Source organism: Sarcophilus harrisii, chromosome 1, assembly GCF_902635505.1.
Source record: "Sarcophilus harrisii chromosome 1, mSarHar1.11, whole genome shotgun sequence".
In the NCBI taxonomy this organism is placed as follows: domain Eukaryota; kingdom Metazoa; phylum Chordata; class Mammalia; order Dasyuromorphia; family Dasyuridae; genus Sarcophilus; species Sarcophilus harrisii.
The window spans coordinates 467741292-467767731 of NC_045426.1; the positions used below are offsets into that span (position 1 = coordinate 467741292).

At 34.4% G+C, this 26440-nt stretch overlaps 1 protein-coding gene across 1 annotated transcript in view; it reads right to left on the reverse strand.

Moving 5' to 3' along the window:
• The window catches only part of RP1 (RP1 axonemal microtubule associated), a 582455-nt gene that overhangs the window by 397721 nt on the left and 158294 nt on the right, over window positions 1-26440 (reverse strand). Inside the window, exons 20-22 of the mRNA XM_031946393.1 lie at window positions 18398-18530; window positions 16885-17036; window positions 8603-8757 (exon numbers count right to left, since the gene is read on the reverse strand). Coding sequence (XP_031802253.1) covers window positions 8603-8757; window positions 16885-17036; window positions 18398-18530 — 440 coding nt within the window. The remainder of the gene's footprint in view (window positions 1-8602; window positions 8758-16884; window positions 17037-18397; window positions 18531-26440) is intronic.

The window sequence follows — 26440 nt, forward strand, 5'->3', positions numbered from 1 at the left end:
AGATTACAGTAACCTCTCTATTTTTAGAATTTTTGCTTTTTATATTAAAATCCAAGATCACATCAGTGTTTTAAACTGCCTTATCATACTGCTGACAAATACTGCGATTTTAGTCTTCCAAAATCCTCTGATTTTTTTCTCAGAACTTCACTCTATCTATACTTCCACTGTATTATAATTGTGGAGTTGGCTTTTTATGCACAAAAGCAAGACTTTGCATTTATCCTAACTGAATGTCATATTATTAGATTCAACTTTGCACTCTTATCTGGCAATATCCTCTTCAATGCTGATTCTATTTATCAACATGTTAAATATCTCTCCCAGGTTTTTATCTGCAAATTTCATGAATGCATCATCTATTGCTTTATCCAAAATATGATAAATTATTAAAACAGCACAGCAATAACCACAGATCCAGGAAGGCCTGAATTTTAATCTAGCCTCAGACACTTCCTGGTTGTTATTAGTGAATGTTAAAGAGTCCCCTGAACTTTTCTTTTTGAGTTGACAATTTTTTCCTAGAAATACTGAACTCAATTTATGTGGGAGGTCCTGAATGTATCAAGGATGAAGCCTCTCTGAGCTGCCATAATTTGTTGTTTGTATCCCAAGTTACACTCCCTATGTGTTGTTGAGAGTCAAGACAGGTGCCAGTCAGTCTTCAGCAGGTTGAAAAACTGCTTGTGCAGCTGCGCCCTTGTAGATAACGAAACTATCATAGCTTCATGGTCTAGCAGTTCCCAAGAGAAAAGAATGTACCTTTTACCATCACTTTGCTTCTCCTCTTTGAGAAGGATTCTGTTCTTTTCCCACTTTTACTGCACCATTGCACCTTCCCATATCCCTCCCCTTTAGAAGGAGATTTCTGTTTGTATTATCATAAATAGGCAAATTTCTGTATGGATTAGGGACTCTTTACTTTTTCAGGGTTCCACATTCATGTTCACTTCTCTTCCAATAAATCTAGTTGCAATACAGTGTCTCATGGACGTATGATATTGTTTTTGGCTAACATTATGCAACCCTGGGCAAGTCCTCTGATAGTCTAAAAAAATGGATCCACTGAAGAAAGAAATGGCAAACAACTTCAGTTTTTTTTTTTGTTTTTGTTTTTGTTTTTTTTTTTTTGCCAGGAAAATCCCATATGGGATCGTGAAGAGTCTGATATGATTAAAATGACTGAATAACAATGTGTGGTACCTTGAAAGGATGTTCTCATGTATATGTCAATTTACCTCAACATTATCCATCTCTCCCCTACCCAAACACATGCTAGTCTATGTTTTTGGTTCTTGATAATAGTAATGAAAACTGATATTTGTGTAATCCTTGAACATTTATTAAAATCATTTTCATGTATTTCATCTCCTTTAATAACCCCCAAAGGTAGGAAATAAAGAAATGGAAATGATTCTTATTGTCATTTTAAATAAGCTTTGTTTGAGGACCATCAAGGCAGTCATATTGTTGAGCATTACTGCATGCTAATGGGAATGTCTAAACAAAATGTCTAAGCAAAAGCAACTGATGCTGCAGTACTTTAAGAAAGGACAAATGTGATAAATGCACACTAGCATGGAAGACTTTTATGAACTGATGCTGAGTGAAGTAAGTAATACCAAGGAAGCAAAATGTGTGACTTGCCATTGTTGTTGTTGAGTCATAATTGATTTTTCATGAGCCTGTGGACCAAACTATCCAAGGGTTTTCTGGAATAGTTTGCCATCCCCTTCTCCAGTGGTTCAAGGCAAAGAGGCTAAATGACTTGCTCAGGCTCATGAAGCAAGTATATGAGGCCAGATTTGAACTTTGGTCTTATTGACTCCCAGTCCAGCACTCTCTTCACTGAATTAGCTAGTTGCCTGACTATAATAATGTAAAAAAAAAAAAAAAGAATAGCCTCAAAACAATTGAAGATGAATCCTGAAAAATTACAAATACTAAGCTTAGTCTCAAAAAATGACATCTAAGAAGGCAACTTTCTGTTTTATAGAAGAGTTACAGTTCATTGGTTTGAAGATTACAAATAATGTGAGCTTCTTTTTTAAATCAATTTTGTTAAAAAAAATGTTCTTTCTTTTTATATTTTTGAAAAAAAAATCTTGATAAGGGATAGATTTCTTGGAAGGATAAAGGGAACAATTAAGTCAAAAATCTAAATGATCTAAGCATAATAGATCAAAAAATCTATTTTTAAAAGTCTCTGTAATTGGTATTGTTTCAAGTATTTTTGCATACATGTGTGACAATATATTCAAAATAGTCAGGTTGCTATTCATATCTTGCTACTTTTGTTTACATGTTAATAGACCTAGAAGAGAAGCAGATTTGAGTTAACTGAAGTTTTTGTAAGACCAATTTAGATTTTTTTTTTTTTTTTTTTTTAGTACAATCCAACTTCAAAGCACATATCTGAGTTCAGGGTGCAATCAAGGAGATAAGCAACAATAGTCAGGTCCAGATTCTTCCAGAAACAATAATAAGCCTCAGCTTTGAGGTGAGCAAAATACAGGTATTTTCCTTTCCTGGAGTCAGGTATGAGACAAAGTGCAGCTAAAAGAAAAGTCACATCCCTAAGAGATCACAAGTAAGTTCTTCCCCAGTAGTGCCCTAGTAGCACAGACTCTATTATTTTCTGATTGGCTGCTCAGAAACCTTTCTGGCTAACTTTTGAATAAGATATGTTCTATATATTTGAAGTTGCTAGATAGATTATTTTAGACAGATCTATTACTCTAATTGTTGACACACACACACACACACACACACACACACACACAGGAGAAAAAATACCTCTATGCTCAGAAGTTAAGAAAGACCAAAAGTTTCTTTCCAAGTTAATTGATTACAAATCAAAATATGTAATAAATTCTATAAAGAAAAAAATTTCTAAAGATAATATTATTTAATCTATCGTGATGAAGTAAGGAATATGTTATAGTGGAAAAATCACTTGGAGATGAACAGGGTTTTGAATCCTGTTCTGGTACTTATACCTGTGTAATCAAATGCAAGTCTCTTGTCTTTTGACCTTAGTTTCTTCATTTGTGAACTGAAGAAATTTTATGCTTCAATTGAATGGAAAAAGTACTAACAAGAACAACAAGAGAATAAGTTGAGGCTCATGATTTCACCACATAGGGAGGGCAAGAAAATGTAGTAATCTATAAAGTCAATGCTTCAATTTCTCCCTAATTCAAAGTAAATATTGTCATTTCTCTTAAAGAAAAATATGAAAGGGCTTAGGACTAATTCTGCTTTTAAGGAAAGAAAAGGAAGAGAGGAAAGAAGAAAGGAAGGAAGGACCCTATTGATGATCGGGAAAAAAAAAAGCTTTGATCTTTTCTATTTCTGGCCTGGATCAGTTCAATAGTCCTCAGGTGGCTTGGTATACCGCCCCCCCCCCATCATATCCATCACATCCCACCAACCATTGGTTGCTAGACTTAGTGTGGATCCAAAAGGTTGCTAGACTTAGTGTGGATTACAAATCAGAATTTTTCCAGATTCGAATATTACTCTAGCCTTAGCTTTTTTAGTAGCATGGACTATAAACTTTTCCTTCAACACCCAGCATATCCTAAATTTTTCATCAATTGCTCTTTCTCCTCCATTCCTCTTTCAAAGAGCAGTCTTGTATAATAAAGTATTTTAAAAATCGGGGAGATTCATCAAACTAGCTAAGATCTCAAAAAAGTTTTACATTATATGCAATATTCCACACCATAAGCTCCCACTTCTACAAAGAGCAAGAAGATATTTTCAATATGAGGTACATCGACCAAGTACAAAGGAGGCATTCCATAGGTGGAATTAGGTAGGCAATCATCCAATGAAGAAGAAGAAGAAGAAGAAGAAGAAGAAGAAGAAGAAGAAGAGGAAGAGGAGGAGGAGGAGGAAGAAGAAGAAGAAGAAGAAGAAGAAGAAGAAGAAGAAGAAGAAGAAGAAGAAGAAGAAGAAGAAGAAGAAGAAGAAGAAGAAGAGGAAGAAGGAGGAGGAGGAGGAAAATAGAAATAAATTTGGAATAAAATGAGTTGATCTTTGAAAAGGGAAATCATTGTTTGTACATCAACCAAGTACAATGTTCCACAAGTGGCATTAGGTGGGGAATTATCTTGTAAGGAAGAAGAAGTATCCCCCAGGGATACTGAGCACTATTTGTTGAACTCATGCTAATAATAAAGACATATAGACATATATTGTCCTTTTAGAGCCTTACATAAAATCTTCTGAGAACTGCCAGACCATTAACCACTTCTAGTGATTAGCTTGGGAAAAATAATGCTGACAGAAGTAATCTGTGAAGTATTGCTAATGAATGTGAAGTACTGTTCAAAAAAATGAAAAACTTAGAGGGTATAGGTGACATTTTCTTCATTATTGCCGATTTAAGACAAGGACCTTAGGCCAGAGGGGCATATTTGGTAAGTGGACAAATAGTTAAGAACAGGATTTTGATTTCTGGGCCACAGTTTACAATACAATAATGATGGGCTCTTGGCCAGGGAGAGAACACATCTAATAAAAATTAATATTCATTTGCTGTGCATCTTATACATCTAATCAAAAGAGATTTCAAATGAGAAGGAAAGGAGAGCAGGAAACCTACTTTTATATGTATTCAGCAAAACATTATATAAAGTAATTAGAATATAGGAGGAAAAAGCGTAATTCATAGGAGTCAAAAATCAAGAGAGGAGCTAGTAATAAAATCTACATCCTTAGTTATCTAGACTCAAAAGCACAAAGTATAGGTAATGAGCAAGGTAAACAAAAGATCCTAATACAAGGAGGCAAAATTAGCTTCATGAGCTTTGGTGAGATGGGATCCACCAAGAATCCAGCTTGGGAAAAATCTACTTTATATAAAAGAAACATGATAGATAAAATCAAGGTGACATAGAGTAATATTGTATATTAATAAGGCAAAAAATCCATAGCATTTTTATAGAACTTATTATGTGCTAGGAATCATGCTGACCACTTTTTACAAATATTATCTTATTTGATAACCCAAGATAAGAATTTTCTCTTGACTTGTCTAGACCACAACCATCCTTATGCAGTCATCCAAATACCCTAGAGCTCAATATCCTTAAAAGTAAATGACTTTATTAATTGTGAATAACCAATTGCTTGACTATGCCTCTGGGGGTCACAATAGTGCCATTGTGTCCTAAATGCTGCATCAGCTCCATGAAGCTTTTCCTGCCAACAGGAAACAATAGCCCTTAAGCAAAAGCTGGGGCCAAGAAATATTCATAAAGAAATCTTTCATCTCTGGCATTCTCATTTCCTCCTCTTCACATACAAACATGAGGTTTCTATCATATCCACCTGAATATTCAAATGAATATGTCAACATGGATTTAACTATATGTGACTTGCAGGTAGGCTTATCAGGATTCCTGCCTATCCCTTTCCAAAAAAAGACTTAAAGAATCCTGCCTAGAGAGAAGGAGATTAGAAAAAAGATCTGGGAGCCTAGCTTTATTTTCCTCTAAGAGATGGTGCCAAACCAGAAATATATATATATATATATATATTTATATATAAAATCTGTCCCATTAAATATTTCTATTCTAGATGAATTAAGGAGAATTAGTTTTTAATTCAAATTGTTTGCCAAGTTGTTATTCCTTAAAAAGAAATTTATATCTAAAAGTTTGTCCCATTCCCACCAAATAGCCACTCTCTTTAACAATGAGGAGATTCAAGTAAATCTTCCAAGATTAAAACCAGACTTACACAAAGTCAACAATCTGGTCCTTAAATTTGTCCACCAATTTCTGATATCTAGACTATCTTGAACTTTGCTGATGGTTCTCAAGCTGTAAATTGAGGTAATATGAATAAATGGTAAATGCTATGCTGTATTATACGATCTTTTGGATGCCTGCTCAAAATTGGACAACATTCTGCAAGCAATACAAAGATTTATGTCCAAGGTAGCTGAAAAAAAATAGGGGTATACCACATATTCATTAATAAAATTCTACACTGATTATGAGTTGTCTTCCAGGTTCCAAAGTCAGCTGGAATCACCCAGTTTCTAGATATCATTCTGAAAATCTGCATCCACTTCTATCACCTGTACAACCCATTTATTCCCTTTAACTATAGATAGTTTGTGGAAAAGCTTGAATTTTAGATTGAGACAGATAGACAGACAGACAGAGGCAGAGAGACAGAGAGAGAGAGACAGAGACACAGACACAAAGAAAAAGAAAGAGAGACAGAGACATACACAAAGAAAGAGAAAGAGAGACAGAGACAGAGGGAGAGAAGAGGGGAGAGAGAAGGAAGAGAAAGAGTTATTAATGATCTTTTAATTGATAACAAATAATGTTGCCTTTTTTCAATTCTTCCTCATTTTTCACAACTCAACAGCATTTGACACTGTTGCTTCCTGAATATTCACACTTATCTAGGTTTGTGTGACACTGCTCTCTTTTTTTCCTAACATTTCTTCTCACTATTCTTGGATAGTTCATCAATCATGTCATTCTCCCTAATAGGAGCTACTCTTTTCCTCTCCACAATCTCAGTTGTCTCATCAACTGCCATGTTTTTAATTATTATCTCTATGCAGATGGCTCTAAGACCTATATAATCAGTGCCTATATTTTTCCTGAGTTTATGGCCTATTGAATATTTACATATTCTATACTTGATATTTTCTATAGGCTTCTCAAACTCATTATATCTTAATCAGAATGTATAATCTTTTCTCCAAAGACCACACCTCTTCCATCACTTTCTGTCAAGAGTACTACCATCTTTTCCATTATCCAAGGTCATAATTTGAGAGTCATCCTTGACTGTCCATGTTCCATTTCCCTACACATTCAATAACTGTGCACACTGTAAGACTATTATGGAAGAATGGATCAAACAATGGAGTGTCTTGAATGTCATTTAGAAATTTAGACATTATTGTGTAGAGAGCAAGAACAATTAAAGAATTTAAGCAAGCAAGTTCAAAGCAATTCTCTATCGAGAGTAATCTGCAGGTGCTGCTACTAGGCTTATATCCCAAAGAGATGCTAAAGAAAGGAAAGGGACCTGTATGTGCCAAAATGTTTGTGATAGCCCTGTTTGTAGTGGCCAGAAACTGGAAACTGAATGAATGCCCAACAATTGGAGAATGGCTGGGTAAATTGTGGTATATGAATGTTATGGAATATTATTGTTTGTAAGAAATGACCAGCAGGATGAATACAGAGAGGCTTGGAGAGACTTACATGAACTGATGCTGAGTGAAATGAGCAGAACCAGGAGATCATTATATACTTCAACAATGATACTGTATGAGGATGTATTCTGATGGAGTGGATTTCTTCGACAAAGAGATCTAACTCAGTTTCAATTGATCAAGGATAGACAAAAGCAGCTATACCCAAAGAAAGAACACTGGGAAATGATTGTAAACTGTTTGCATTTTTGTTTTTCTTCCTGGATTATTTTTACCTTCTGAATCCAACTCTTCCTGTACAACAAGAGAACTGTTTGGTTCTTCACACATATATTGTATCTAGGAAATACTGTAACATATTTAACTTGCTATCTGGGAAAGGGGTGGAAAGAGGGAGGGGAAATGTCAGAACAGAAGTGAGTGCAAGGGATAATGTTGTAAAAAGAAATTACCCAGACATGGGTTCTATCAATAAAAAGTTATAACTATTTTAAAAAATTAAAAATTTAAAAAAAGTAATCTGCAGGCATCTAAGGGATTAATAGGAAAAAATTGGGGACAAAGAGCCCGGCCTAAAGAATATATAACAATGACTACAATGACAATTAACAATAATAATAATAATAATAATATCATCATAATCTCAGAATAAAGAGTCTAAATTACAATGATAGAAAAAATATAAAGGAAGAGTTGGAATTGAGAGAGATGCCAAAAAGGGCAAAGATGCAACGTGATACCTGATAGTCTAAAGCCAAATAAAATTCTCGTTACTGCTGTCTAGGTTTGGTATCTCATTTTCTTTGGTGTTTTATAATGAAATTTTCTTAGTTCCTGTTGCATTGCCCATCTAATAACTTCTCACTTATACCAATTCTGGCTTAGCTCTTGAACTGGCGATTCCCTTGTTTACTGGATCTAGTTCTCTGACTTTTTTCAAACATATTGTTTTGTTTGTCTTCTTCTCATTCCTTTACTTCTGATTACTTCTTTTGAAAGAATATCACTAGGACAATTATGTTTAAAATTGGAGTCCACTGACTCTTTTGGTAATGGATTAAATTTAAATTTAAAAACTTATTCCTGTGATTTATCCTCACTGTTTGCTTAGTAGATTTCAGGCTTTATGGGACATTGTCCCTGCATTGAAATACACTGCACTGCTCCAGCAAAAATATATGAAGGTATGTGGATTCTCTTTCCAATAATTACCAGGAGATCACAAAATTAAATTATCAATGGTGGAAAATTAAATCACATAGAGAATTTTAAAAATATATTTCCCCTTAAAAATCAAATATAATGCTGTAGATTTTTGCCAGCTATGAGGTGAATATAATTCTAAGACAATAGCATATCTCACAAGAGAATGATTAAAAGTTAGCAGTAGAGAGTTAACCTTACCTTTCACAGTTGAATATGGACTCTAATTCCTTCATTGGCTCTCTGACTATGACTTTCTCACAGTACCAGTATTGAGATAGGTCAGTGGCCTTACAGAGCAATAGCACCTTCTGCAGTTTCCCCAGAGATACAGCTTCCACTTGAAACTTATCAATCTGTACAGGAGGGGAAAAAAAAAAAAAAACAACGAAGTTCAAGCACATGACAAATGCAAGCAGTAACAATAACCCAAGGAAAACCAGAAGTTCATGTGACTGAGGTTAACACCAGAAGGGGGTAATAACAAAAGAAAAATAAGCAAATTACATTTTCATCTATTTTATATACATATATGCATGTATGTATGTATACACACACATGGAAACACATATATAATATATATTCATTTGTTTGTTCATTTGAACATTTATTTATTTGGTCAGAATTTTATTTCTTGCAGTTCCATTTTTTCCCATTCAATCTGAAAGAGCTGAAGTGAAGACGATCATGTGTGGCTTCTCTATTTTTTTGGATTCCTGCCTCCAGTGACAAAAATCATTTTAATGGAGACAAGCGGCTTATTAGATTTGGTTAGGCTGACCACAGTCTGACCTAATGAAGAGCAAGAGCACAATTCAATTTCCATGAAAACTACTACAAGTCCAATGATGTGGGAACAGAATTTTTTTTAAAAAAGGAACTTCTTTCTCTATAAATAGCTCTACAGTACATTATTTATATACAAAAAAGGACAATTCCATCATCAGTTTTAAATAAGACCAATGACAAATCAAACATCCATACACATTTCTATAGAGTTCACATGTAGAATTATGAGGGACTACAGGAATTCTCTCAGATATTATTTATCATTTTATGATAAAAATGACTACTCTAAAATTACTCATAGAAAAAAATCCAAAAAAATCCTTGTTTGGACAATCTTCAGAGTTTATAATTGGAGATTGGTGAACATTTTAACTATTATCAGTAAAATTTATACGTATATATGTACATATGCATGTGCACTCCAGTTTTGTAGCTCCTAAAATCTGATGATTGAGGAATGTTATCAAGAACTAATGAGATCCTGATTGATAGGTGTGGTGGGCAGAGAGAAACTGAAGTATTGATAAAATTATTCCCTGGGCAGGCAAGGAGAAGGCTCTGAGAGAAACCAGTTTAGGTTGGTGATCCTACCTTCCATGGAGGTTTCAGTTAGAAATCCAAGTTATATCAAACTTCTGAGATCCATCCTCTGTGGAGGTCCTGAGCAACCTTACCTTGCCATGTCCTGTCCCAAATACTAATCATGTCCCTGAAGTTAATTTTTCCTTAAAAATCTACTTAGGTTCATGCCATATTTATTGCCCTCATTTCAATCAGTCTACCCCAACACTCTGTCTCTTGATGTCTTTCCCCTTAACTCTCTCCCATGTCATATGTATCCCTATTAACCTCCTATGCTTCTCAACCCCACTTCTTCTTAGAGCTAACTAACTCTTTTAGGGTGCTAAGTCCCTTTCAGGATTTATCCTGCCAGCTAAGGGCATGCTCCAACTTCAGGAGGTATTCCCAATTAATGTATATTAGTGCTTTAAAATTTGTAAAAGGACCTACATGATTATTTTATTGTATCATCAGAATAACCCATGGTGTAAGTGTGATTTTGATACCCATATAAGCAATCAGGTTAACTTTGCCTAAAACCACAATCTGAGGAAACCAAGGTTTAAATGTATATTATTTGGAACCTTGTTCTCTTCCTTATATACATAAGGCTTGAGCCACATGTTGGCTTAGAACAAGGCTGCTTTTTCATAATTTTTTTTTCTGCAAAGGGCTAAAAAGGAAGTATAACAGCATAGAATCACTTAGAGATGAAAAGGAAGCCCCTCATTTTACCTTTGAGGAAACAAAGACATAGAAAGGTTATTTGCCTAGGTTTGAATAACTATCAATGTCTGAGGCAAGTTCAGATCATCCTGATACCAAGCCCAGTATTAGATGCCCTAAGTCTATGGTTTGTCTCATAAACCTTGTTTGTCTTAAAGAATTACCTAGATTTTAGAACCCAGTCTCCCCAACTGGAACACATTTCTGGAACTCAAACCCCTAGATTTTAGTAGACTACCTTTCAAAGAAAGTCTCCACCAACTTTGGGGAAGCATAATGAACTCTGATTTCCACATCTTCTACTCTGAACACAATGAGGTCATTCCCAGTACTTTTCAGTGATCTCCAAATGCAAAAGATCTTTTCAATGATCTAGGTAACTATTTGCCCCAGACCCTATTCTTTATTTACCCTGACTCACAAACATAGTTTCCTTATCACTCTCATCCATCATGAATTAATGAAAGTGCATGAGGATTTGTCAACCATAGAATCAAAGATTTAAAACTCGAAAAGACATTTATTCAAAGGAATCTTGTACAGTTCCCATCATTTTACAGTTGAGCAAATTGAGGCAACAAAAGGCAAAAAGAAAATTCATTTGACCAAAGTCATACAATAAGCATCAGAAATAGGATTTGAACCATTGTTTCTGACTCTAAATATATTGATCTTTACTCTGCCTTGGGAACATAATTTTAGAAGCCATATAAAGGAAGAACTGAAAAGAAGACTACTGGAAGCTATTAGGATTATCCCATAGTATAAGTGAGAGGGGAAAAAGGTCTGAACTAGGATATTGGCTGGGAGAAAAGGGAGGACATTTACTTCCACAGCCACTTCTTTGATACCTGAAGGGCCTCAAATAATCCCCAGAGTGTACACAATTTTCTGGTGTATAGGCTCCAATTGCCTACAATGCTACATCAAGATTGAGGTTTCCAGGTCCTTTATCTAGATGACTTGCAGACAAAAGACAGCTTGGCCATATCTGGATAAAAGGAAGGGGAATAGATTATTTTGATTTGGAATTGTTGTATGTCCTTTCTCTTAGAAGAGGTGCATGACATGAGGAAAGTGATATTATGACATACAAATTAATTGTATTTAGAGGAAGGGATGAGTAAAGTCACCAGTCTGACCTTCTCCTCCACAGCCATCTGAGTCCAGTGGCAAGATATGGATCAGGATAACTGGGAATGTCCCTGTTTACAGTGAGAGACTGACCTTGTTAAGCTAATGTCTTTAACAAATCTCAGTTTGACTGAGGCAATGTCCAATCATGATTAGGTTAAACGAAAAATGAGGCAGAAAATGGCTCCTTTAATCTAGTCAAATAGATAAATGGATAAATTGAGATATTTATAGAGATAGAGATTGATATATCAATCTGGGAGGGAAACCCCTCATGGTTTTTGGCCCAAACAGAAACAATTGCTACTTACATTCACTCTGAACCAATCAGAACTTCAAAAAATGACCAAGTGGAGCTTGGACCTATTACCAATCACTGAATAAGAGCCAGAGTGATTTGGGTTTAAGGCATAAGCCTTAAAAAAATGGGCTTCTAGTTCATGAAGCCCAAGATATTTTGTGAGATTTCAGCAATCAATATTTACATTCCTTTGGGCAGAGTACCTAACAGTAAGGATTTGAATTAGAAACCTATTAAAATAGCCTTGGGAGAGAACCTTAATAGGGCGTAGGATGTGGACTCAGAGAGCAAACTGGATGCTGTGACCCAGAGGTAAGAGAATAATAAAATCAAACAGCTAGGCAGAGAAAAGAAAAATCGCTTAAAAAGAAAGGCATCTATAAAGAATTAAAAAAATATATATCCTATGAAGAGGAGTCAGTGCTGACAAGGTGATGACCTGTCTTCTACAATTTCACTAACAAGAGAGTTCATTCATGATGCCAGCAGGCTAATATGGCTCCTTCTTTCTCTCCTTCATTACCACAGTGGGGTCCTGGAAACACAAAGGTAACCCCAGGAGGGGAAGGTGTTACTGAGTGCTTCTGGGGACACATAGAGCGTGGGCAATTGAAAAGTATGCTGGAGCTCCAAAACTACAGCCTAACAACAGCTTCCAGGTTTCTAAATGTTCTTGACTTTAAAGCTTGACTTAAACTTTCTTTGTTTTGTGTTTGTCACTTTGAGATTTAACTGATAGAACCTGTTATGTTTCACTAATACTGCCTGATTCACTGAATATTTATGTCTGGATTTTTTTGAATAAGATAACTTCTTGCGATAACTACTATTTATTTATGAACACAACCAAATATAGTAGACTAAAGATACTGATGAAATTCTCAGATGTTCTGAAATGAATTATCTACTTCCAGAACTCTATTAATGATATTCACATGATCACTTCATAATGTAAAATAATATTGCTACTTCAGAAGCACAAAGTAAAAAATGCTAGAAAGCTGTGGATCCAAAGGAATCTTGGCCAACATCCTCCTGGTAAGAGAAAGTGAGGTACACTGATAGTTCTCAAAAAATGATTATCTTGATTTCCTTTAAAATAACATACAATCTTGAGATCCATAAGTCATTTTCTTTGCAGCACACATATCAAATAAAAGCATACAGAAATGTCAAAAGAGTTTTTTTTTCCCAATTCTTGATTCAAAATGTAAAAAGATCTGCCATTGAGTCCCATGGATGAACCATTTGTTTTTTACAATATCAACACTCTCCAAAATTTTTACCAAATTTATATCCTTTCTTCTTCTTACACTAGGGCAGGCTCTATTCACTATATTAAAGTAAACAGGTCAGTCACAAAATATATGAATAAACAAAATACTGCATAGAAATACAAAGGAAAGACCTTAGATAAAAAGGCACTGCTGCCAAAAGATGCACAACAGAATTGAACTAACCTGGAGGGGAGAAATCAGAACAGGAGACTCATTCTTAGGATCCTAGCCAAAGGATGAGTTAAATAAAAGGCAGAGGATTGGAAATGTAATATCATTGGAATAGGAAACTCCCAGGTGAGAAAACTTCTTCTACCAGTGCAACTTGGCCTCTCCTGGGCAAGTCAGAGTGTCAAAAAGGTGCCTTGGAACACTGAGATATTAAAAGAATTGCTCAAAGCCAGAATGTGTTAGGGGTGGATCTTGAACTTATATATTCCCAACATTACAGACAGCTATCTATCATCCAAGCCACTCTGAAAATCAATTTGCATGCACAAAACTGTTACAATTACAGTTATTTCCAAAAATATGCAAAACATCAATGCTGATTACCTATTGATTATGCCACCTACACTTAAACATATAAACAATAAAACTGACATCAATGTTATGGTTAAACACACAAAAAATTGCCAATTAACTTTAACTATTAATTGCTTAAAGGAAAAGAAGCATTAGCTGATTTTCTTCATCATTAGTTTTTCATTAAAGTCATGTGTCTTAAAATTCAAGGATAGTCTGGATGGGGAACCCTTGATACCTTATATGAATGATACTTTAATGATACTGAAACTATTTTTTCACTTCTTAGCATAAGGTCTGGAGCATAGAAGGTAATTAATAAATGCTGGCAAATAGATTAGCTGACTTGCATAGTAGTGACATATATAATAGCACATGTTCCTGGCCTGAATGAATAATTGCCTTATGATACCTAATGAAAACTAAACATCCTATAGAAAACAAATAAATATTTGAAATAATTTCACTATTACTGTCAAATGTACCACATTTCTCATATCTCTCATCATCACTCCTATTGCCAAGGCCTGTTGTTTTTACCTTTGATTTTATTTCTTCAATACTCTTCTCTTCTTTCCCCTGAAATCATCATTACTATGGTGCAAACCCTTAACACCTCACTTCTGGACTATTGCAATAATCAGCTGATGGGTCTGATTGCCCCAAGTCTTTCCTCATTGCAATTCATCCTCCATTCAGCTCCAAAATGATTTTTCCTAAAGCACAGGTACAAACTAGTCATCCCCATACTCAATAAACTCTAAGGGTTTCCTGTTGCATCTAGGGTCAAATATGAGATCTACTTTGCAATCAAAGTCAGTCTTCTCATACCTCATAACCTCTTCCCATCCCCACCCCCAGTCATATTCTCTTTAATCTAGTGACCCTGACCTCTTAGTTATTCCTCACATAAGATATCTATCTTTAAGCTCCAATATTTTTTGTCTTCATGCATATGCTCCTTCCTGAAATGCTCTTATTCTTTATCTCTACCTACTGACTTCTCTGAGTTCCTTAAAGTCCCAACTAAAATCCTGCCTTCTACAGGAAGCCTTTCCAAATCCCACTTAATTTTAGTTCCATCCCTCTCTTAATTACTTCCTATCTAACTTGTTTGTACATATTTGTTTGCTTGAGGTTTTTCCCATTAGATTGTGAGCTCCTTGAGGAGACTGACTTTTGCCTTTCTTAGTATTCCCAATGCTTAGCTCATTCCTTGGCACATAGTAAGTGACTAATAAATATATGACTGAGTGAATATGGGTATCTTAGTCATCAACCAAAATATTGTGTCTAGAGAATGAACCAGAAGAAGCAAAACCGCCTAAAATAGTTAATATGTCATTAATGTTGATCAGTTAAGAGAGGACATACTGATCTGTACAGAAATGTTTGATATCAACAGTACTGCCCACAATCACATAGGCATCGGAATGTGAGTCCACAATAATTAAACAGAAGCTTATCATCACCTATTATGCGACAGAAAGAAAATATATAAAGGATTTTGGGGAGTAGGAAGGGAGAACATTAATCCCTTTCTGAGCCACTACTTGATGAATGAGGAATCCTTCAAAAAGTTAGGGATAAAAAATGTATTCGAGGTAGTATATCATATAAATAGGTACTGGGCAGGTCATATACTAAGGATGAAAGACAATAGATGGCATGTCCAAATAACAAATTGGATCCCATAAGATTGTAAATGAGCAAGAGGAAGGATAAAAATTCCGTGGGACCAGCTTTATTTAATCAAAGATAAAAAGAATAGCATGGCAATGAGCACAAGATTTGGAGTCAAAAGACTTAAGTTTGATTTCTAGTTCCAACATTAGCCATGTCATGCTGAGCCTAGTCCCTCCTTGAATTCTGTTTTATCTTCTATGATTATCTTCTATTATCTTCTATGATTATACAATGATACTTTGGACAAAGCACTGGGCCTGGAGTCAGGAAGACTTGAATTCAAATCTAGCATTAACCTGGGCAAATTATTTAACTTCTGTTTGTCTCAGTATCTTTAGTTGTAAAATAGTGATAATAATAATAGCACCTATTTCCTAAAGTGCTTGTGAGTATCAAAGGGATAATATTTGTAAAGTGTTTATCATAGTGCCTAGCTTATAGCAAAAATTTAATAAATGCTTATTCTCCTTCCCTCCCCAATATGTATTTGAAAATATTATTATAAGAAAAGGAAATAAAAGAATAAAAATGTGTGTGTATGTATATAGAGATATAAATATAAAAATAATAAATCCACATATATGTGTGTATATGTATGTAATATGTATATATAAACCTTATAAATCTTCATATATAAATGTTACATTAATATAAGTTATTGATTCTGAAGTGGAGTAGCTCTATGCTTGTATTACGATAAATCATGACAGATTCAAATGTAGATTAAATAAAATACTGACATTAGTTTGAGTTTGATCCAAAGCAGTAATCTTCCTCTTCATTCCATTAAGTAACTTTATTTTGTGATGAAAGTGAAAGAATTAGGTAACTTTTTGAATAACACTGAAAGAAAATTTGTGGATCCCACAAGATTGAGAACTTAGTTGTCTTTTCTTTTAGATATTATTCATTTGGGAAGATTAAACCATGTTCTCAATTTTAGCAGGGATGAATGAACAATGCCTTTTCTTAATCAACACCAATACAAAAGAAAGTAAATATCCTTTCTTATTAGACTGTCATTGACTCCTCTGTAATATCTTAGAAAATTTACTTTAAAAATGACTTGTGAACATATAAAAGAAAAAAAACAGAATACTAAGCTGTAAGCACTGAAAATACAGCTTCCTTGGTTCAAATTACTTTTTTAAAAAGCACTGAAAGTTTTGGAACAATTTTCATGCCTTTCAGTCCTGACTAAGTATATTCACACTATAATTCCCTAGTGTCATTTCTATTTCTTTTTTTTGCCTTTTCTCATCATTAGCACTAATTTTTATGCTTTCTTTTTATTGTTCTATTATTCATTAATGGTTTAGTGTAATTCATTGCTCTTTCAAGAAAAAACCTTTCAGATAAAGCATGTTAGAATGTCATGGTAGGGAAAACTGGAAAGCCAAAGAAAATCAAATACTGGAATTTGAAAAGCAGTCTCTTTAAGAAATATTGCTGAAATGATTGGAAAATAATTATTATAGACTTACCTGACCTCGTTGGAATTTTATTGGCATATCTGATTTGTGGAGAAGCCTTATACCAGAGTCACCTCTTTCTCCGTATAGACAAAGGTAAATCGGAGATGTGGTTTCTGCTTCTTTCAACTGGCCCGTGTAGACATTAACATCATATCTTACTACTATTAATTCAAAGCAAAGAGAAGACAAAAACAATTTGCTAATAATTCATGCAAGTTAGAGAAAATTAATTAGAGATCTACTCTATATTCTCAGACTTCTATGAGAGCCCTGTGTATACAGATTCCTCATTTGGAGTTGCCTTATCTTCATAGTGTGTCTGAATTAAAATTATTTAACTTTAAAAAATATATATAGAAAGAACTTCCTTTATAAATGTCTCTGTGTATTTATTAATGTTATCTGTTCCTTCTTTTTTCAAGAGGACATCACAGGTAATATTTTAACTTGTACATTAATTAGAATTGAGGTAGATTTACACAAACTCATCAGCTTCACCTCGCTTCCAGAATCATTGAAGTGCAAGTGATAAAACAAAGGTCAAGATGACTAGTGATGGTCTGGGATACATTGGATGATCTTGATATCTTTGATGTCTGACTAAGCTCTTAGGGCTTCACAGTGCTTACTTCAGCTATTTTCATGGTTGTTGGAACAAATTGTTTTTGTGGGCTCATTCCTCCAGGAGACATCTTCACATGCTTGAGGTAGACATCCCCCTAATTTGTCAATGGTTTTGAAATCTGTCTGTTATACTCAATTTATTTTTAACCCATATGCCAAGTTTGTTTGTTTGTTTTACCACAGTTTAGCTACTGTGCATGCTAAAGTTTCTTGGAAGCACAGGTGAGAGTTGGATGGCAGATGTACACTAAACATAGATGAGCATCTCTGAAAAAGTCATGTAAAGCTCTCTCACCAGAGGTGCTATTCTATCTTGAACACCCTATTCACCCCATTGATTAATTTATCAATATACAGGGAAATGAAAATTCTGAATCATTAACCTAATTCATACATTAGACATTTTAACATAAAAAATGCCCACTGGGTTCACATCTTAAAATTAGAATTAATAAATTAAATAATTAATGATAGATTGCATTCTACTTTTATGGTTTTCTAAAACTGAAGACAACACTATTACATGAACAGTTTAAAGTTTACAGTCATTTGAGTTATAATGATATTTGAGTATATAATGGATTGGGGTAATCTAAAGGCATGGTGACCCCTATAACTGGAACATCATAACCTCCAACCTCCATCTTCACCATTGCTACCAATGGATAAGAAAATGTTCAACACTCAGGAATTCTAATTAGTTCTGGTTCTACAATGGCCAGTGACTCAGTCACAATCTCTGAAAAACATCTCTCACTGTATATAACTTTTGATTTGATGTAAAAATAACTGCCTTCCTCACAACAACTAATACCATGTAATTAAATATTTCAGAAATAAATAAAATAGCTATAAAACACTGAAAATGCTATAAAAATGTTGAAGTTTAATAACACACTTGGAAAAATTGCTTTTCCATCTTCTTCTACAGGTAGCTCACAGACAATGTCTCCATTTCCTTGGATTCTAGATAAGCATTTGTTTGCCACAAAGTTTAGGGTCTTCCTGCTCTTTAAATGCTGCATTGTCACCTGAAATTAAAGGCAAAACAAAGAAAAAAATAAAAGTTTAGTATCTTTCCTAAGATTTTTTCTAGAACTAAGCACTAGCACTATATAGCTGTATACTCTTCAGTAAATGCTCAAGTGTAATGCTGCACTATAATGATCTAAGATAGCTTTCAGCTAGTGGGAGAGGATTCTATAGACATCAAGGACTCCAAGGAGAGAATCTCTTAGGGACCTAAAGAGGACACTTGGACTCTGTACACATATATGAACATAAATTATTCTAAACTTAGCCACTTGCATTTCCCTTCCTTTACCACAAACATTTCTACATTATCACAAAAAAGAAAAAGAAGAAAAAAAGATTCTTGTAATTATAAATCTTATTTCATAACAATTGGGTTTTTAAAGCATATAATAAATTCAAAACATTATTTTCAAAACTGCCCTGCTTATCGATCCTTTCTTCTGAACTTCCTTCTATTTTTGTCTGAACATTGTAAAGTGTTTTAAGGGCCCTCTTTTTCATGCATAATTATTGTTAACCTTAACCCTTATTAACTGAGAAAAGTAATTTCAAAATACATTTGTAAACAAATAAATATAATCAGGCAAACTATCTACATAGTGACTATGTCCAAAAAACTTTATCCAACTCTTTCTGGGCTACATATCTATTATTTCTGTGTCAGAAAGTGTTAATGTTCTTCATTGTAGATCCTAAGGAAACATGGTTAACCACCATATTGGATATAAAAGTCATTTTACTCTATATTGTCATTATCTTTATCTAAATTGTTCCTTCGGCTCTGCTCACTTCATGCAATCCAGGGTTCTCTGGAGTTATATTTCATCATTTTTTATGACTCAATAATATTATATTCCATTCACATATCACAATTTTATCTGTTAATTGTCTAAGAGACAACTTGAGACAACATCTTAAATTCTAGATTGTTTTTTTTTTCTTTCCTTTTTTTCACTTTTCCTCTTCAAGATCAGGTATTTTGTTTGGCAGTTTGATATATTTCCACACAAAACTCTCTCTCTCTCTCTCTCTCTTTCTCTCTCTCTCTCTCTCTCTCTCTCTCTCTCTCTCTGTGTGTGTGTGTGTGTGTGTGTGTGTGTGTGTGTGTGTGTGTGTTTAATCTCCCCAGGCTGCACTCTTAACATTCTAAGACTGTCTTATAATACTCCTTCTCAAGGAAACTTCCTCTCTTCCCTACTTCCTTTTCATTAAGCTTCTTGAAAGCAAGAACTGTATTTCTGCTTATTCTTTTATTCCCACCATTTAGCACAATACATGGCACATGGTAGGTGTTTTTATAAATGCTTTTTGACTTGACTTACCTTCAATCATCCTTCCATTTAAGTTAAGAGGCTAATTCAAGGGGTATGTGGGGGCCAGCTCTGAATGAGTTGAAAGAACTGATTGTTCAATTTTCAAGGTGAGCATTTAACCTAGAAATGAGTAAATCCTACAAAGTAGGACTTGACTTTTCATTTTGTTGATTGTCTAGACTTAAGAAAGCAGTTGAGAATATGTTAATATCTCAGATTAAACTTTAAAAAGTGTTTTGAGTGCATTTTTAATGGAAATCCACTTTTTAACATGCCTTTCCAAATCTAATTATTATTTCTTAAATCCCTACTTTCATGCTTATATAGTTTTCTCACACTTTACTTATGAGAAATAGCAAGCTTCACTCCTTCTTTCTGTACAAGTGTATTTCTCTTTTTACACTTTCCTCCCCCCTCTTCAACTCTCAGAAGAGACCCAATCCACACCCAAAATTTTAAGGGTCTTTTTCTTATTTAATTTCCTCAAAACCCTTTGAAGACCAAAAGGTTCTGAAAAGGTGTTTCCACTCCCCTTTTATAATATTAACATTTTAGTAAACAGTGCTTTCCAATTATACTAATAAAATAATTTTTCTAGGTTTCTTTGGAATCCCATATTTGTATTTCAAAGCTCCTGTTCAATTCTAGTTATTAAAGATGCTTAAAAGTCCCCTAAAAGGTCTCTTGTTGTTTTTCCTATTTTCAGATTAGATTCAACTTTGAAAATTATTATACTTAATACAAACCAGACTCGTCTGCCTTTTAGAATATTGCATTCCAAGATCTCTTCTCATTTACTATGAACTGCCATATCTATGGTGATCCTGACTGTGATCCCTTGTTCCATGAAGTGTTTCTTCTGGGTTTTTGAAGTCCTTATTTTTCTGTGCTATGAGAGTTCTGGACTTTTGCTATGACATCCTAGAGACTTTTCTTTTGGGGGCTTCTTTCAGGTGATTGATGAATTTTTTCCATCTTCACTTTACCCTCTAATTCAAATAGATCTGGCCAGTTTTTATTTAAGATTTCTTGAGAAACAATATTTAGGCTTTAAAAAATTCTGTGGTTTTCAGAGAATCCAATAATTCTTCAAATATTTCTCCTTGACCTGTTTTCCAGGTGACTTGTTTTTTTTTTTAATCTGATATTTTACATATTTTTTGTTATTTTTTTCTATTTTGACTTTGTTCTAATACTTCTTGCTGTCTAATTAGTTGTCATTTTCTGGAGAAGCCTTAGATTTAGTATATTTTAGATGCTAGTTTATAGATATTTTCTTTGATTTAGTCATCTCTGCAGCTTTAAATCCTGAACAGTGGCTATGCACCATGGCCAGTTTCTATCTATGATATTGTTGGATTGATTTCAACCTGGAATGTCTAGTTCCTACAATGATCTTCAGTTCCTGGGATTTGCCTCCTCTCCCCCCTTCCCCCCCCCCCCCGATTTTTGAGATTCAAAGAAATAGCTCTTCAGAGATCTCTCAAAGTTCTCAAAACAGAATTGGGATCCTCATAATCCTGGGGCCTGAAGTGTCTCATTACTACACTGCACTACCACTATACACAGAAACTACCAGAGCTTCCAATGTCCCCCTCTTGGGGCCTTCTTACACAGTAGGGCTTTCTTGAGTAAGCCCTTCACTCTTGCTGACTTTGGACACAAAGTTTTGTAAGCTCCATGTGTCCATGGAAGTCTCTGGTCATCGAGGATGCTAATCTGTGCTAACAAGCAAGCTTCATTCCCTACTGGCTCAGGCTTCTTCTGATTAACATATTGTATAGTTCTAGTGTGGAAGAAATCATTAACTCTAGTTTCTCATCAGATTTCTTGATTATTCCTCAATCAAGAGTTTTGTTACTATTGGGATGTTTCCTCTTTAGGCAGATATCATCATCATGATCATCATGGCTTACATTTATATAATACTATGTACCGACCAATGTACCTTAGCATGTTTTATAATTATTATTACATTGTAATACATTTATGTTATATTAAAATACAATAAAAATCTTACAACTATTGTCAGATTTTATTCTCACTACAATCCTGTAAAGTAGGTGCTATTATTATTTTTATTTTACAGAGGAAATTGCCCATAGTCATACAGTCAGATTAAGTCCTTAGCTCTCTAGACACAATTGCCTTCATTACATTTTGGCCAGAAATACCTCCTAAGGATTTCAATTCACAGTGCTTTTTTAGATACTGGCGTTCCCTAGGCCAAAACTCCACATAGTACCAAACTTTGCCATCTAATATACATGAGATTGTCTTCAGAATGTGCTAAGTCACAGAAAACTGAATGTTTTCTATTTTTGATACTCTATTAGAGGAGTTCCTTGAGATCAGGGTTTAATCTTTGCCTCTTTTTGTATCCCCAGCACTGAGTATAGTGTATGACACAAGGATATGTTTCATTATGCAAAAATTCACCATAATATAGAAAAGTAAGGAACAACTGAGATGTATGAACTCAAAAGATGTCTTTTAATTGAATTCTCTAAGAACATATGCACCATTGCTGCAAGAAGATACTATATCCAAAAAAAAATTTGGAAGAGTGAGGGTTCTGTGCAAAAGATTAGGGAAAGCCTCTGTTAACCAAGGAAGGTATACATATTACAGTACCTCTTTTCACTTGTTAATATCATTAGGACAAGATAGAACTAGCTAGAAATCTTGACATGTAATTATGTTGAGCAATTATGGGAAATTATTATTTTCTTTAGAGAAATGCATTTAATAACAACTTGTGGGTAAAACATTCCATTAAAACAAAGTAAGGTTGAAAAACCATGTTTTGCCTTTTTTAAAGTCAAGATCTAGATTATTTTTGCCTTATATCAGAAAAAATTAAAAAGACTTCACCTAAGAGTTCTGGGGTTGGATATTTCACTAATTTAAACTTTACTGAAATAGTTTTATACTAACAAATGTCTGGTATTTATCCAGCATTTCTACTCTGAATGTTGTTTGCAAGTTGGCTGCCTAATCACAATGTCTTCTGTCATCAAAATTATGCGATGAGAAATCTTAGTGAGAAAGAGTTGTCCAGGGTCACATAACTGGCCCAATGTTCAGAAAACAAAAATCTTAGATAACCAGTCAAACACACTTTTGAAGTGTTCTATGTATTCAGAGGACTAGACAAGGCCTTGTAGATTGATAACAAAAAAGAGGACAAATTAACTTCCCTCGAGGCATTTATGGTCTATTTGGGGAATGGGAACAAATATGATCACAACACAAGACCAATTATAAAACAGCATGACAGTGGATATAAATTAATATGATGTAATGTAATGATCAATGTAGGAGGTTTCCATTTCAACTGAACACTCATTTAAGAGCTTACTCTAAGTAGCTCACCATGCTAGCTGCTGAAGATAGAAAAATAGACTTGACATAGACTCAGTCTGAAGATATTTAAAATTCAATAGGGAAGAATTATACTTAAGTGTTGATGATCCCATGATTCCACAAATGTAAATATAATTATAATAATAGCTAAGAGTTATAGAACATTTACTATATGCTAGGCATTATGCTAAGCATCTTGCAATTATTATCTCATTTTGTCCTCACAACAATCCTAGGAGGTAGGTGCTATTATCATCCCAATTTTATAGATAAGGAAGCAGAGGAACAGAGATTAAGTGACTTGTGAAGGTCACATAACTAGTAAGTATCTGATGCTGGGCCTTCTTGACTCCAGCTTCAACATTCTATCCACAATACCACTTTGCTGTCTCATATTACCTAAATGCAAATCATTTGTCTCCATCAATATCTCAGGGAGATGCTATCAAGCTGGGAGGCATGGTGTTTTGCCACATGCTACTTTCTATCACTCCCTTTAAGGTGCCTTGATGCTTCAGCCAGATTAGCAGTTGGTGAGGGTAACCAAGCAGCACTATCTTTCTAAATGATAACTGTAAAGGTTGAATTGAGAGAAGGATTTGAGGTGTGAAGGATACTGCTCCTGCCAAAATTCTTTTATCTGTATGGCTATTGGAACACTAAACTCCAACAAAAACTGTCCTTTATAGAAAGCTTGACCAGCACTTTGCAACTCATGCTACTTTTCATCTGTAACTCTTTTTGGTCTAAACTTCATGGAAGTTCTTCCCACAATAAGTACTCTCTAGTATCTTTTTCTCCCCATTTCTGCCCTTCCAGATTCCTTTTATATATCATCTCCCCTCATTAGATCATAAGCAACTAGGTTGTCTTTCTTTTTCTTATTTATATTCCCAGGACTTCTCACAATGTCTGACACATAGTAGGTGCTTAATATTTTTTTCCTTGTGATTAAAATTTTTAATAGAATTTTATTTTTCCAAATACATGCAAAAATAGTTTTCAACATTCACCTTTACAAAACCTTGTGTTCTACATTTTTCTCCCTTTCTTACTTCCTCCTTCCTCCCCAAGACAACAAGCAATCCAATATAGGTTAAGCATGTGCAGTTCTTCTAAACATATTTCCATATGCATCATGCTGTATAAGAAAAATCTGATCAAAAGGGAGTGGGGAAACACAAGAAAGAGAAAAAAAAACAGTGCTTAATATTTATTGAACTGAATTGAATCACTGGTGACAATTGGTCAGAGGTTAGTGTAAGTGGTGATGAGGAAAGTGGGCTCTTTCTCTACAATGATTTCTCTCTTCATGATGGCTACCTGGTCCATCAGAGTCTGCGAAAGGGTTGTCAAAGTGAGGATGGTTAAACTTGGCTATCATATTTTGACAAACATATGTATTTCTCTCAGGGTATTTCATTTATGCTGATTTTCCTGCCGTGTGAGTTGGTTGACTGGCCCTTTGGACATAGGAACCATTTACCTGAAAGATGATTGTAAAGGATATCTGGAAGCAGTACTAGGTGCCTGGATGACTTGCAAAGCATTTAATTAATGCTTGCTTAATTGAATTAAGTTCAATATCACTTACTTGACTTCCAGACAGCCAACTTAACAACCCAGAAAGCATGGCCTGGGAGACATAATCCATTCAAATCTGAAATCTCTACCAGGGAGTAAAGCTATATAACTGATGAATCAGTGAAGGCAAACTCACCTATTTAAATTGCCCCCAATAATAAGAATACTCTTCCAGATATCTTCTTACCATGTGCTCTCATCTCCCACTTTTTCCATGTGAGAACTGGAATCAATGCTGAAAAGGGCATTTTAATCAACTTCTTTGTGACTCCATTCATTATACTTGTTCCATCCCAAATTGTCACTACTGTCCAATATTTGTAGTCTCTCTGGACAGGCACCCTTTTGTATTTATTTGTATCCCTGCACTTCTTAATGTTTGGGAAGCATTATAGTAAATGCATTTTCATTCATTCTAACAGACAGATCATTTTTATAATTTGCAATATAGTCCATTTAAAACTACTACCAAGTTGTCATTCTACTTAATCCCAAGCGGAAGAACTAGTAACAATGAGAAGAGGTTTCAAAGAGGCAGATCTGGAAAAAAACTGTCTAACAATGCTATCTAAAATTGGAACTGGTGCCTTGGGAGGTTGAGTTCCCATTAATGAAGGTCTTTGTGCTATTTTGTTGGATATGTAATAGAAAGGACTCTTGTTTTGGTATGGGTTGCGCTAAATGGCCTATGAAGTTTCTTCTAATTCAGAGATTCTATGACTGTGTGATTCAGTGTTGCCCTTTGTATCTGTCATAATATTGATTCTTTAGAGATAGCTATGTTTCATGACTTGTAGTTGTACAGCATAATCTAAAAGAACATGTTTTTGAAAAGAGAGGTTTTCATGTCAGGGAACAGTTCAGGATCATTGAAAATATCGCAGAATTTCCCAAATTCAATTCAGCTTGCTCTATTTACCCATTCATTTCTGAACCCATTCATTATTTAACTACAATATCTAACTTTCCAAGATATAAGTACTGATACAGTAACAATAGGTTGCATGTTGTACTATGGATAACAATCATTCCTTATCCTTTTATTTTCCTGTGTCAATTGTTAGAATTATCTCTTTTTAGAAGTTGTAGAATTTCTTAAAGAGGTATATAAGGGTTCCTGAGATTTGATGCCATAAACACTATGTCATAGTAACATTGCCATTAGAAGGATCTCCCTGATAATAGTAATCCTTTTCTTATTTGAATTATGCTTAGAATAGCAGGGAATACCTTCAGCAAATACCTTTTTCCCTATTTTATATCTTCTTTGATAATAATAATTAAAGTCACTGAATAGTTATTTCCATTATGGCCTTTTATAAGAAATTTCATATAACAGAACACATACATGGAAATTGGTTGAAAAAGACTTTTTGAGGATTCAGTTACATAAATCAAAGATGCTTCTGAGATGTGTTCAATATAAAGAAAATATGAAATAGTCAATGGAATTGGTCTAGAGAGAGAAAATAAGAAGGCCAAGGACGTCTGGAGAACCCCCATTTTGAACAGATGGAAGAAATATAAAGATCCAGAAAAAGGAAATAGAAAAAATGTTCAGAAATAAAGTAAAGGGGGAGAGGAATAAGCATTTATATAGTGTCCACTAGGTTTCAAGATGTTATCTTTCATTTTCAAAAAGG